Source organism: Solenopsis invicta, chromosome 13 (assembly GCF_016802725.1).
Source record: "Solenopsis invicta isolate M01_SB chromosome 13, UNIL_Sinv_3.0, whole genome shotgun sequence".
In the NCBI taxonomy this organism is placed as follows: domain Eukaryota; kingdom Metazoa; phylum Arthropoda; class Insecta; order Hymenoptera; family Formicidae; genus Solenopsis; species Solenopsis invicta.
Window position 1 is genome coordinate 5,670,490 of NC_052676.1, and position 14,509 is coordinate 5,684,998.

Genomic DNA, 14,509 nt, shown 5'->3' on the forward strand with positions numbered 1-14,509 from the left:
GTAATAACATAGTAATAATGATTTTATGCTTACTGGGTGTATTATGTATGTATAAAAATTTACACACACACACACACACACACACACACACACACACCTATTGATTCCAACCGAGTGCAATCGTTGAAATCAATGATTTTTCAAAATATTATCTCTCTGTCGTGTTCGAAGTTTGTTCATATTGACGTTGTATGTATATGTATATATGCGTATAAAACAAACTTCGAACATGACAGAGAGATAATGTTTTTAAATCATTGATTCAACGATTGCACTCGACCGGAATCGAATCGATCGTACTTTGAATGAAAAAACAAGAGAAGAAATAAGAAAAATCGATACATTATTTATACATTCTATTAGCCTCTATGAGCTTTAATTAGCTGAGAAGATTTGTAAACCGATGTATTAAGAACAGAAAATGCTTACGTATACGTTGAATAACGTGACACTTCTAGATTTCTTAAATTAGATTTGTTTATCGAAAAATCGATTGCTCAACCATTTCTTTTCTCAACGTAACGGGAGAATTTAAGAGGGATTCGAGTATTTGGATAGTAAAACTAGGTACACACGTTATTTTTTGGCACCTCTTCTGCATACATTGAGTCACAACACTTTTGAATTCATTTTCGTTACTTTTAGAAGTATAAAAAAAAACCCAAGACTTTTACATATATTTTAATGTATTTCCAGAAAATATTTGTATGGTATATTTTTAAAAAATTGTACAAATATTATAATTACAGTACTCTTAGTTTCAGATATATGTATATTGTCAATGAGTATATATATATATATATATATATATATATATATATATATATATAAAAGCATAAAATATTAAATATTACTATTATGTTATTATAACGATATTTAGTATATATATGTACTAAAATATCTTCGTCCTAATCGTCCACAAAAATGTTTACTTTACATAAACTAACTGTATCAATGTAATTCTAATTTATTGCGTTTCGTATCGGCTTGGATAAAAAAAAGCAATTCCAGCAAAATAATATCATCAATGTGAATGTAAAATACTTCTAAATACTAAAATTTAGATACTTTTTGGAAAAAAAATATTTTGATGAAATGAGATTTTAATTACAGATTTTATTTAAGAAGTTATTCATGTTGCTATTTTTTAAAATAATTGAGTAGAATGGTGTACAACTTGAAGTATTTTACATATATTCATATTAATAATATTATTTTGCTGGAGTCGCCTTTTTCTAACGCCTTTTCACGAGCCGATATAAAACGCAATAAATTAGCATTACATTGATACAATTAGTTAATGTAAGCTAAACATTTTTGTAGACGATTAGAACGAAGATATTTTTATCTATAATTTCAAGAAAAAGATACAATTCGATATCTACATTCGGCATTTTGTCGCTAAATTTAAACAAATTTAAGCATTTTAATAGTTTTTGTTAAAGATTATTTGAATAAATTCTTGTGTAAAGTTTATTGTTACTTTTATATCAATTTAAATTAATATGAAAATGAAGGATAAGTAGTGATTTAATAGAAATCAGTAACTGCATGGAGACTAATAACTGACTTTTTTATTTAAATTACGTTACTTTTATATTGCTGTTATATAATTATTATTGTTTGTAAAATCTTCATTTTTAAAGAGAAAGAAAGAACGAAGATGCATGTTTAAGCACGTATATACATGCTTTCTTGTTGATTTTAGATTTCTAAACCTCAAGGACGTAGTATAACGGTTTATATATACGAAGTCACTGACTTCACGATAAAATCGACAACATCGTCACTATCGAAATTACGAAAATTTTTGTGGTATCATGAATAGTAATCAATAGAAACACTGAGGTTCGTAAATCTAAATTTATAAATAACCTGTGTCGTTATCATTAGAGAGTCTAGCCTCTTTTTCATCACAGTGTGTGCGCCAATCATTGAAATTATTATTCCCTTATCGAAACTCGTTCATAGATACACGATGTTCTTATCGATAAGCCACTGTCGCGCCTCTAATCAGCTATCAGTAATCAATAAAATTGATATTTTACTTTTTTATTTTCTTTTTTACTGTATAGATATCATATAGACACTTTTTACTAACGCACAATCTTGATATTCTGAATTTTATGAAACTCTCTTTCCCTCTGTTTTATACCTATTTGAGGATTTTGGGATTTCTTGTGTCCACTTCTATCAATGTAAATCAACTTTGGTCTCGGTAATTTACTTTTCTTTAATTTACTTTTCTTTAATTTACTTTTCATCTTTATCTAGTTTTCACTTGGAACTAATCCGTATTGATGAAAATGGACATTAATCCAATTTAATTCTAATGTATTCAATATTTTATCATTTCTCTTATTCCGATCTAGAAAAAGCGCCGTTAATGTCGCAAGACATTGGATGTGCTTCTACATTTCTTAAGCGGATGTGTCGCTTTCGAAAATTTGCTGAAATTGTAAGGCATTAATAAGTATATCACGCCGTTATTAATGTTTGTACCATTTCTTTTAGTACTGGTACCAAGCGGTGCCGAGCTCCTGGAGACTCTTCAGCTCCTTATCTCGACTACTTAAGTAGGCTATCAGTGAGATGCCATTAAGTGTACACAGACCGCTACGCGAGCTTGCATTGTCGCGAACGACTCGTTCGTCGGAATCCAAAGAGGTCCCAAAGTATTTGCGCGCGCTAGAAAGGAACAGAGAAAAAAAAGGGATAAATACCTCGCTGGAGTAACCTTCAGCAAGAGAAGCTACACAAGATGGATGTAATATTTGAGTTAGGAGTACTGAAGATTTTAACTGGGCTTAAGCGATATTTTCCATCGAGTTCGAATCTATATGAATCTCAAAGATTAAGCATCTTTTCGAACGTTTCTAATTTATAAATTAAGCACTTGATACGATTTACTATTAAAAATCAACCCGTCCGTCTAGTTAGCTTTATAAAATTCGATTGTCTGTGTTTGTGGCTCGATACAATTTTTAGATATCTATACGACATCTAATTTTAGAAATGTGATATCGAACATCCATTACTTATCATAGAGTTGGAGAGTGCTATTATAGAGGTGTGTTAGTCACCTATATTATTTATAAAACTCCATTATCTACTATCTATGGGATACAAGACTATTGTTTGTTTTATTTTTCCAATCTCTTTACGTGTTTACGTTTCTTCGTGAGTTTTCCCGATCGAAGATTCATGCAAAATGAATGTTGAAATCGAAGCAATCGAAGCGGTCGGTCGGTCGGTCGGTCAGGACAGTGGCCGGCCGTCCGTCCGGCCGCCGCGAGAGGATCGATCGGGCATCGATCCGGCCATCCGTTCGTTCCACTTGTCCTTCCGTCCGTTCGTCCTGGTAACGATATATCCTTGAGACTCGAGAGGAGAGGCGCCGTAGTTAGCGCGCTCGCGCTCTGTTTGCCGTGTAATAGTAACGATGTTTATCGATCCTGTTATCGAGGGTACACTCTCTTTCTCTCTTTCTCTATTCCTTTCCGCCTCTGTCTGGGTTCGAGGACGCGACTAGAGAGACGCAAATACCCGGTGTGAGCCCTAATTCGTCTTGGCGGGTACCCTTCCATGCGCTCGCACACTCGGTGGCGCGGCGGCGGCGGCAGAGGCGGCGCGATAAAGAGATACATTCACCTCTGCCCGCAGGTGTACAGAAGCGCGCGCTCTCCGCCGCGTTTATTTATCGGATGGCGAGATTGTCGGGGTAATTAAAAACCACCGGAGCGTCGCCACCCACGAGACCTTCGCGATTATTATCTTTATGGCATTGCCGCTTGATTATGTAGCTATCGTGGCGAGCCTCGCTATCGGTTATTTGCGTGACAACCGATGGCAGGGGAGAGGGTGACTGCGCGACTCTCGAAACAGATGCAGAAAAATGCAGCCGAGCGAGGAATACGGCCTGTGCTCGGCATGTGTAACGTCTGCTTGCGAAATAAAACTGGCGCATGATATAAAATTACGTGTGTTTCTCATTTCCGTTCCTACAAAGTGTAGGTTTGATTTTTGAGTCCCTTACGGCACCGAAGTTTTTCACAGATAATTCTGAAGTTGTTTCACTCTTCTGAAATATTTTAGAAATATTTGAAAAATTTGGCTGTAAAAATTGTGAAATACCAATGGACAATTTTTCAAATTCTATGTATCTTATACATTTACGAAGTTATTATGCTTCATTCGGAAGTTGTAGCAAAAAATTTGACTATTTTCGATTTTATCCCTTAAACAAATTTGGTTGCTAATAAAAAAGAAAACGTAGCGAATATTTTTACCCTCTGTACAAACCCATCAAGTTTCATTAAAATGAGACCAGAACGTTTGAGAAGGACGTCCTTTTCTTGTAAGACAGCTCTGGAATAGTAAAGAGTCCACAATTCTTGCATTGAAGCTTTATAAAAAGCAGTTGAAAGGTTACTGAAAAAAAAAACCGCAACTTTCTTGAAATATTGCCAAAAGATAAAAAAATGGCAAACTTTCTAAATCTCACAGATTGAAACGTCACTCTAAAAGAATGAAAATTGATCTTGCGTAATTTATCATTTTAATAAAAGTAAAAAGTCATCATGAAAATGCACTTCTCCAGTGTAAACAATGAGTTTGTACAATTTTGGAGTGATTTTGCACTTTAAAAGATTTAGAAAGTAAATTATTCCAAAAAATTGCAATTCTCCCAGAAATACCAAGTTCCTGAATTAATTTTTCAACAGAATTAGACGAAATTGTACTATCAAAACACATTTCAATTTATTTTCACGCTGGAATCCAATTTTCGGAGTTCACCTTTGAGAAATCCTTTTGTTAAAATATGGGCAAAGAATTCCCTAAATGCTGGGTCTTTTACTTTAGATTCTATATTTGCGGGAAATGCAAGTCCGACACGTCTGATGGCGCATACTACTAGTTTCCCAAATCATTTCAGACGAAAACTTTCGCAATATTCATTATGTTTTCAATATTATATACTGTGTCTGATAGACGTTAGGAACATTTCCATTGCAACATTTCGTATTACATATTCAGAATTGTTGCTTGTAAAGTGCGACGAAAGGTTGAAATAGTTTCGAAACCTTTTTGAAAACTTTCCGCAATAATCGATGCTGTGTGAGATGAGATGTTGGTCTTGTTTACTTTTCATCTTTTTCTATAATTCTAAGATTCAGAATTAGAAAAAGATAAAATACAAATTAAACCGAGAAAGTTAGTCTACATCAGTAGAAATTGGAAACGTCTTTTTTCTACGTTATTTCTTACACGTTTACAGTCTCGGTAAAATCGATAGATTCACGTGAAATGAACACTAAAATTGCTTTCGAATGAAATTGGATTTGTATCCAATTAGCTTGAAATGGATGTTAGAAATTACGGAACTGATTATAACGAATAAATGTTCGTTAGGCGCCTAACATCGATTTTCTGACAATGTAAATAAATTAAGGATGTCCAGAGAAGCGAACTGAGCCGAGACAGAACTTTTTAAATGTGCACGAGAACATTTATAGACAATGGCTGCGTTTAGCAGAAAAAGCAACTTTGCAACTCTGTAAGATTCTTGTAAGATTCTTTAATATTCTCGGTTTATACATTTAGATTCGACTGGAGGAACCGAGGGGAAAAAACCAGTCGCATTAAAGAATCTTAAAACAGTTTTAAAGTTACTTTTTTTCAGCTGAAGGCAACCAATAAACTTGTTATGCTGCGAATTGTTCGAGCGATGAATGAAAAGCGGAAGATCCACTTGTTACGTGGATCGTAAATTTTGACAGTGATGCGGTAACGCAAATAAAAACAACGAGTGATACTCGGTGAGATAAAAAAAAATCGCAAGAATGCTCTTAACAATCCGTTTGAGAGCGATCGGTGTGGAGAAAAAGGAGTAATTGTTGCAAAACTTGACGTGACATAATGATCGGCAATAACGGGCAGCGAGCGGCATCAGAAAAGGAATGAGGGGAAAGGGAGAAAGCGAGAGAAACGGGATTGGAAACCGACAGCCAGGTCGTTGACATCGTTCTGTGATTTTCCTCGACGTTCACACAGATGCATCGCCTTATGCACGTGTGTGCACGCGCCGATTACGTGCCCACCCCCTGCAAGCCGGTGGAGGTGGCAAGGGATGGGGCGGGAGGGCGAGAGGGGGGAAGAGTCGAACCCCGTCGCCACCAGTTGCGTCCGCGATTGCAACTTCACCCCCACGCAATTATCCCGTTCCAGTAGTCGAGGTGGTCTATAGATAGACCGTCCGACATTGCTCTACCTCCCTGTTCCCACTTACCCCTTCCTCCGCTCTCGTCGCCTGCACTGTCTTTTTGTCCCTCTTTCTCGTCCCGGTTCTCGCTGTTTTATATCCTTTTTTTCTCTCTCTCCCTCCCGGGTTTATCTCTCTCTCGTTCCTTGACGATGCACACGACGCCAGCTTTTCGCGCCCGACATGTAAATCGAGACTCTGTCCATACCGCGTCAAGCGGTGCTCCTCGTAAATTTGGCAAGGGTGATTCGGACCTCGTCGGCGCGGTAGCGAACCGATGGTTCGAGGACCGCAATGAACTCACGGATCGGTAGTATAATTCTTTACAATTTTAGTGTTTTGAATCTCAGGAAGTAGAAGGGAATTCGCTGGAATGTTGGAATTTAAGCAGATATTTTAAAAGGTTTAGATATTCCCTATAAGCGCTACATATTTAAAAAATATCCCTGAAATATTCAATATTTTAAATTATCGGAATTATTATAATTTTTTAATGTAATAATTATAAAGTTTATAAAGATTTTATGCATAATAATTCACATTTATTTTTTACCACAGTAATATTCGTACATTTTCATAATATTCCATGGATATTGAAATAATATATAAACAAGTGTTATATGAAAACGAACATATAACATTAATACAATATTCCCATAATGTTAAAAATATTGTTTTAATATTATTTTAATTTTTAATAATAGTCGTATAACATTGTAGGGATATTGTGGCATTTATAGAATTAATGCATTTTTACCTATAAAGATTATATAATTTATGAGGTTTGAGGGATCTTTGAGAGAATTTGTTGAGGTTTCAATGGAGAATTTGAGAATTTATAGCTTTGATGGCTTTAAGGATTTAAAGTTTTGAGGGCTTGTGGTTTTGAGCTTTGAGGATTTGAAGAGTTCTGATTTTAACAGTTTTGAGAATTCGAAAATTTATGGTTTTAATAGCTTTGATGGTTTCATACTCAGGAAAAGAGTTGTTAACTTGATCAAATTTTTTTAATGATTAAATTTCTTCAGTTTAATTATTTAAATATATAAAATTTTAAATAAATAAAATACTTGAAAACAAATTTAATTAAGTTGAAAAATTTGAGTTCACAACTTTTTTTTTACTTTGTGTAATAATTTAAGGATTTATAGTTTTGACGATTTCCTCTGAAGATTTATGACAGCTTGATGTAACAAGAAATTTATCAGGATTTTATAATTCTATTTTTTATCGATTTTTTTCTATCTATTTTATGTATTTATTTATACTTTTTATATTTAAAATATTATATTCATTTTCGTTTTACTTCAAAACTAGTGAAAGACAACAGTGAAATAACGAGATTTGATTTGTAGGTAGCAACCCAGGCGGTGCACCATCAACGGTGACAGCATCGTCTATCTCGAGAAACACCACAGGAAATCGCACTCAATCCGCAACTAGAAGGACGGTTACTAATCAGCAGCAACAAATCTCACAGCAACAGCAGCAACAACAGCCAAAACAACCCAGATTCCCATTGTCGTCCATCGGTGGGGTAACCGCGAGGAGTTCTGATGAGCACGGACCCAGAACCGGTACGCCAGACGACAACTCAAACGACTCCGGCCTTGGTTCAGAGGAACGTCAACAGCATTTCAACAACAATGTTAGTACCTGATAATGATAAATGAGATCCTGCAAATTTAAATAAGATTTAATTAAGGAGATATTCCACTTTGTTGAGCCCATAAACAGGCTTGTTTAAAAAATTTTTTTAGAGAAGGATATTGAAGCAATTGAGCTGCGACTTTTGTAGAAATATTTATTGAGTTTGCAAATTATACTGGTATTTTATTATTGCAAACTATTGTTTAGCGAATGATGTATAGATGGCTTTAAATTAGGAATTGTACTCTCTAATCTTCTAGATTAGTTTTACCACTAATTAGAGTGATTGCGAAAGTCACTCCAAAAGAAAGGATTGTCACTCTGAGTGAATGCGGACATTTATAAATTAAAAGTGAACTTTCACTCAAATTCTTAGAGGCCTCTAAAGAGGCGGTTTCGTGTAATACTTACAAGTTTTTTCACTCTGGTTAGAGCAAAACGAGAGAAAAATCCACTATATAGTAGAAACGTTGAAATTAGAGATTCTATAATAAAAGCAATCTAGTCTAGCAGAGTACGATTTTATTTTACCGAATAAATCGCTTCATATCGTCTGATAAATGACATTAACAAAGTGAAATTTTCCACTCAAAAGTGTAGAGATATAATTCATTCCTGTGGATATTGATTTATTGTACGAGCAAAGCGTGCTCAATTCTCACCCTTCGTTACACTTGTACTTCGATCGTTTCGAATGATATTTCACTCTACGAAATGTAGAGAATAGGTTTTCTTTTGGGGAAGTGTTTGAGTCACTGATTAACTTAAAACATAAAAGCAAAGTTTTTTTTTAAATTTATATTTATTTATATTGCACCAACTGAACTATAATAAATATTAAAAACTGAAAATTGACAAAATAGCAACCTTGCTAAGATTATTTTTACTTTGTTTTAAACTTTGAAAAATTGCCATTTTATCAACATTCTTGGTTTTTAATATTGATTGTAATTTAGTCGATGTATAAACTCATATAAGTTTAAATAATTGTATTTTTTTCAGATTAATCATTTTTACAGGGTAAATCTATACTTTACAATTCAATATTTTTTATACATCATTCACTGGATAATCTGCGATAATAAGAAATATTATAATTTGCAAAAATTAATAAATATTTCTACAAAAGAGTTGCATCTTAATTGCTTCAATATTTTTCTCTAAAAAAAATTTTGCAAATAAGTTTTTTTTTTGAATCCAACAAAGTAGATAAAGTCTTTAATCTTACTTTTGTTTAGACATTGTATTGTAGAATATTTATCTAAATATCTATTACAAAAGTCTGTCTATTCTAAAGTTCTCTGTATTAAAAAATTCTAGCACATTTTAGCAGAAATGCTTAGAAGATTTCAGGGGCCCGTAAACTGATTTTCGAATTTCCTATTTATGGGGAGAGAAAAGCAAAGAAAACTTATGACTAATGGAAATCTGAAGCTATGAGAGATTGTTGAATCAAGTTCTCAATTAAAAAAAAAGATTGATAAAAATCAACAAATTACTAATCGAATCTAATGACTTTCGCTTCCGATATATCTCTTGTTTTGTTTTCTTTTTCTCTTTGCTGAAAGATGGGAAAGTGAAGAAGAAGAAGAGGAAGAGTTGACGGGCCCCTCTTGTGGTCCGTGCGCTTTCCTCACTCTTGCTACGATACTGAGTCACCCTGTCGTTAGAAGCCAGATGAAGTTATTTAATGTGTTCACGAGGGTACGCGTGATCGTCATCAATATCGTCATCGGAGATCGCCGACCGCTCGAACGGTAGTTGAACCCAGTCGAGTTCTGATTCGTTAAATTAAGCACACAGACGCTCACGCACATACGGGGTGTTCCCGTTATACTGATCGTTCAACTCTTTCCCATAATATCGAGCGAAAAGTCTGATGCTGCATTATATTACAATATTTAAATTGAGAACTCTTTAGTAATTCAATTTAACGTAAAATATTTTAAGAAAACTAATTTAAATTATAAATAGCATTACTTTGATTTTAATTCAGTATTCAATATTCAGTGTATTGATATTTTTATCAAATGAAAATTTAATGAAATAAAGTAATGGAGTTATTATTTGTTGTTGACTATTGCTAAATTTTGTGTACGTGATATTTCAGGTTCTAGCACTATTTTTCATCTGCTGATTGTTTAATTATACTCAATTTGAGAATAATTGTCTTACTGAACATTTAATATGAGACACCCTGTATATACATAGATTGATTAATTCCGCGTTTGTTTTATCAGCTTTGGAACAACGTCGGCGAAGAGGATTCGAAGAGGAGGAAAATGGATATCAAGTTAGAGTCCGAGGACGCAAATTTCGCGTTTCCGGAAGTAGCTCCTGGTACCAGCCCTGACAATAAATCACCGACGGTCAGAACCACCGTCAATGGGATCGGTTTGGGAGGAATATCCGGCAATAGATCCGGAAACACTAATTCCATAGGCAGAGTTGTAGGAGTAACCAGACCTCGACCTGCTATGGGTGTGTTGAACAAAAGAACACCGATCACGCATCAGGGACCTGTCACTCTTATTTCGCAACTATGTACGTTTTTAAATAGAGTATAGAATAAATCTTTTAATGTATTTTAATGTATATATGTTGTAATAGAAACAAGTTCGATTTCAAGTTTCTAAGATAAATTAGAAATACTGAGTCATATCTAGCGACTGTTTTATCTTGGTTTTTCTTGAACTTTAAAAACTATATGGATACTTAAACATTAAGAATTTTGTGAGTGTTTATCAAGAATAATATTATCCAAATCTTTATTTCTTTTTTAACAATATATCCACGATTGTTACATAGAAATGAGAAATAAATTTCACCAGTTGACGCAATCGTATAAAAATATCGCATCTTCTTCTGCAACTTGTTTATCAATATTGAGTATCAGCAGTATGTTCAGTATCAGCTGAAATAATATCAACAAAAATCTCGCGCGCTTTATTGCATCTCATAAACTCGCTTCTAAAGAGTTTGTCTTGCCGGAGGGAAGGGGCCAAACAATTCATTATTTCGGAGTGTTGTTGTCTTCAATATTTTGCAACAAAAAGTAAACTCATTGGTGGATTTATTTCTGGCAAAATTGCTTATTTTATCACTTTTACCGCCGATAAGCCTATCTCCTTCGGTGAACCGTCTCTCTCTTTTCTCTTTTTCTTCTCAACGATAAAAAAAAAAGATAACATTAATGCAAGTGTGAAATTCGATACCTTATTTTTTGATACCAAATATAGGTCAGACAAGTATTTATAATTCGCGGATATTGTAACAATGTATTTCATCATAGACAATTGCGTAAAAATGATGCTAGAAATGGCTCATTATGCGTCATTTCTTGATTAAAAATATCTATTTAATTAACGACGGTTTTATTGATGATATAAACAAGTAAAAACAAGTGAATCTTGAAAGTTTGAAGTTAAATTTTTAAAGTAATATCTTTGAAACTTTAAATGTTTTCAATTTTTGTGTTGAAAATTGAGAGATTGGAATTATAAAGAAAAATATTTATTTCCACTAATGATTAGCTTTAATTTCACCTAATTTTATCTTTATCTAATTCTTAGAACTACAAAAAGAAAAAAAACCAAGTCAATCTAAATTTGTGGAAGTGGACTAAAATTTTAGTCCACTTGTGGATTAAATATTTTAAATTTCAAAGTTCCTATAAAAGGTTTTTTTTAAGTTTATGCTAAATTTTTGAAGTTTAAATATTTTAAATTTTAGATATTTAATATTTTTACTTCACAGACGCGATTCGAGAATCTCTATCTATCTTCTCGATCCCCAAATAGCCAAGACTCTCTATTAATTTATCATGCGTCTAGTTTACTCTTTACTTGGACCATTTCCAATATACAATATATCTACTTTCCTTTGGCGTTCTTTCAACAGGCTCAATGGTAAACACTCCGATATCCAAAGATCTCGGCAATCTAACCATCTCTATTTGCTCACACCTGCGTGTTCCGTAATTTACTCTCTGATTTGCCCCACTCTCCAGATAAACCACGCATTATCTCGATCCAACGTTGTTTACGATATTTTTTCTGATCACCAGCCAATGTTTCTGCCGATGGCAAATCTCAACTGCAGATCGTCTGTCAACCCGAGCAGCAGCACCGAGCTCGCTATCAGACGGAAGGTTCGCGAGGCGCAGTGAAGGACCGTAGTGGGAACGGCTTTCCCATCGTTCGACTGATCGGCTATGACAAGCCAACGACTCTACAGGTGTTTATCGGCACTGATTTTGGCCGAGTTGCACCCCATATGTTCTACCAGGCCTGCCGAGTAAGCGGCAAGAACTCCACACCATGTATCGAGCGAAAGATCGATGGCACGATCGTGATAGAGATCGATATGGATCCGGCCAAGGATGTTACTTGTGACTGCGTTGGCATTCTTAAAGAGCGTAATGTCGACGTCGAGCATAGGTTTCCTCAAGAGGCCGGGTTGTTACAGGGGAGAAGCAAGAAGAAATCCACGCGATGCCGTATGGTTTTCCGCACGATTGTCACGCATGCCGACGGGACCACAGAGACGCTGCAAGTCTGCTCTCAGCCAATAGTCTGCAGTGAGTTGACTGATTTAGTGGATATTTTATGTAGAACCTTAGGAAAAACATAAAGAGATTGATTAGACGGAGAAGACAGAAAAAGAAAATAATAAATTATGAAATAAAGAAGTTATAAAATGATGAGCTGCGACAGGGTGCTACTAAAAGAAAAGTCAGAAAAACTTGGAATTTTCAGAGGATTTATGTTTTATCCTTAAAAATGAATCATGAATTTTTATAGAATTTTATTAATACTCAGAAAAATGTTTAAAATATTACTTTTAAATTTAATCTTTTCTTTTAACAAAAATGTTTCTTTGACTAATTTTTTTCTTTGATAATGCAAAATGTCGATTTGCAATAAATATATACACCCACGTATATTTATGTAAGCTTTTATAAAAATTAGTGACTATCATTGTTCTAAATGGTATATTCAATCATTATTGGACAGATTGTTATATGCCATATTTAGTTTGCATTATTTCTTTTTAGTACCTTTATATTTAATGTCCAAAACTTAAGTGATTTTTCTTTATGATTAAGGAACATTAAAAAGTATGAAATGAATTTATTTCAAAATTGCATTAAAAAGTTTTCTAATCTTACCAGAGTTTTGAATAATTTTTTTTTTAATTTAAGAATTCTCAGAATTCTTTCATAAAATTGAATAAACATTCTGTTCGAACTCAAACGAAAAGCATTTATGACTTGTTCAGCTTTTTTATGAAGTCCTCATTCTTATATGTTTGCAGCTCAACCACCTGGAATTCCAGAGATCTGCAAAAAGTCTCTGACGTCCTGTCCATGTACAGGCGGGTTAGAACTTATCATACTTGGTAAAAACTTTTTGAAGGACACCCGAGTAGTCTTTCAGCTGGATAGTGACGATCTAACGAGTAGCCTGGAGCCGCATTGGGAATGCACCGTGCTGCCAGACAAGGAGCATCTGCACCCAGTGCACCTGGTATGTGTAATACCGCCTTATCGCAGACAGGATCTTGCACCTACAGAAACGGTCAGCATCAGACTGTTCGCGGTGTCGTCCGGCAAGACCAGCGAACCACATACCTTTCTTTACACGGCTGCCTCCACTCCTCCACAGCCGTCCATAGGCAAAGTGGAGTCTATCTCACCCCCATTAGCAAACGGCGACACTAGCCTGGCTACGTCCTCTGCCGCGGTAACTTTGGCCACGGGTGTCGCATCCGGTAGTAAGTTCGATTGCTAGATTCCAGATTTTTATATTTATAAATTTAGATTTCTTAAATCTGCGTAAGGCAGTGGTTTACTACCGGGAAAAATTATAAAAACTTGAAATTTTCAAGGGATTTATCTTTTATCTATCAGAATCATAGATTTTTATGGAATTTTATTGATATTTGTGAACATTTTTGGAATGTTACTTTAAATTCTATTTTTTAACAAAATTATTTTCTTATGTTTTTTTTTATAATACGTAAATGTTGATAATCAATTAGCAATAAATATGGCATACACATCTATGTACATTTTTGTCTGACTTGCGTTTTTATAACGAAATTAATGATAATGAAGACAATATGTTGTTCTTAATTGGCGTTGTGCGTTTAGTCATTTTTTGAATTTTGTGGTGAGTTAGATCCGTTTAGTGTGGATAGATCGTTATATGTCATATTTAGTTTATATTTTTGTTTTGGTACTTTCTCAAATTTAATATTCAAAATTTAAGCTTTTTTGTGATTGTGTGATTAAATATTTTAAATGTTTACTAATCTTACCTTTAGTTTTGAATAAAATTCCTGGAAAATCTCAGGGAATTTCTTTTGCAAAACTTGAAAACTTTTGAATTCTCGGGGATTTTTTTGCAAAACTTGAGTAAATATCCTGGTAAAGGACCTTATGATTATGATTATGTGCTTTAAATCTTGGATTCAATCTATATATACAGCCATGTCCAAAATTATTAGGCATCCTCGGTATAATAAATAAATTCTGCGTTACGCACACAGTGAAAGAAACTTTGCTTTCTTTCGTAAAGAACATTTTTGAAAATC

General features: G+C 34.2%; 1 protein-coding gene across 7 annotated transcripts in view; it reads left to right on the forward strand.

Annotated features, from left to right (window-relative positions):
- The window catches only part of LOC105193791 (nuclear factor of activated T-cells 5), a 55,841-nt gene that overhangs the window by 34,137 nt on the left and 7,195 nt on the right, over window positions 1-14,509 (forward strand). For 5 of the 7 annotated variants that reach the window (XM_011158375.3, XM_011158373.3, XM_011158374.3 and 2 more), the window contains 4 exons: window positions 7,618-7,910; window positions 10,153-10,456; window positions 11,979-12,491; window positions 13,229-13,687. In XM_011158375.3, the coding sequence (XP_011156677.1) occupies window positions 7,618-7,910; window positions 10,153-10,456; window positions 11,979-12,491; window positions 13,229-13,687 (1,569 nt within the window). Of the gene's footprint in view, window positions 1-6,150; window positions 6,573-7,617; window positions 7,911-9,491; window positions 9,670-10,152; window positions 10,457-11,978; window positions 12,492-13,228; window positions 13,688-14,509 lie in introns of those variants that run through there. The other 2 variants (XM_039456772.1, XM_039456773.1) reach the window with 2 other exon arrangements.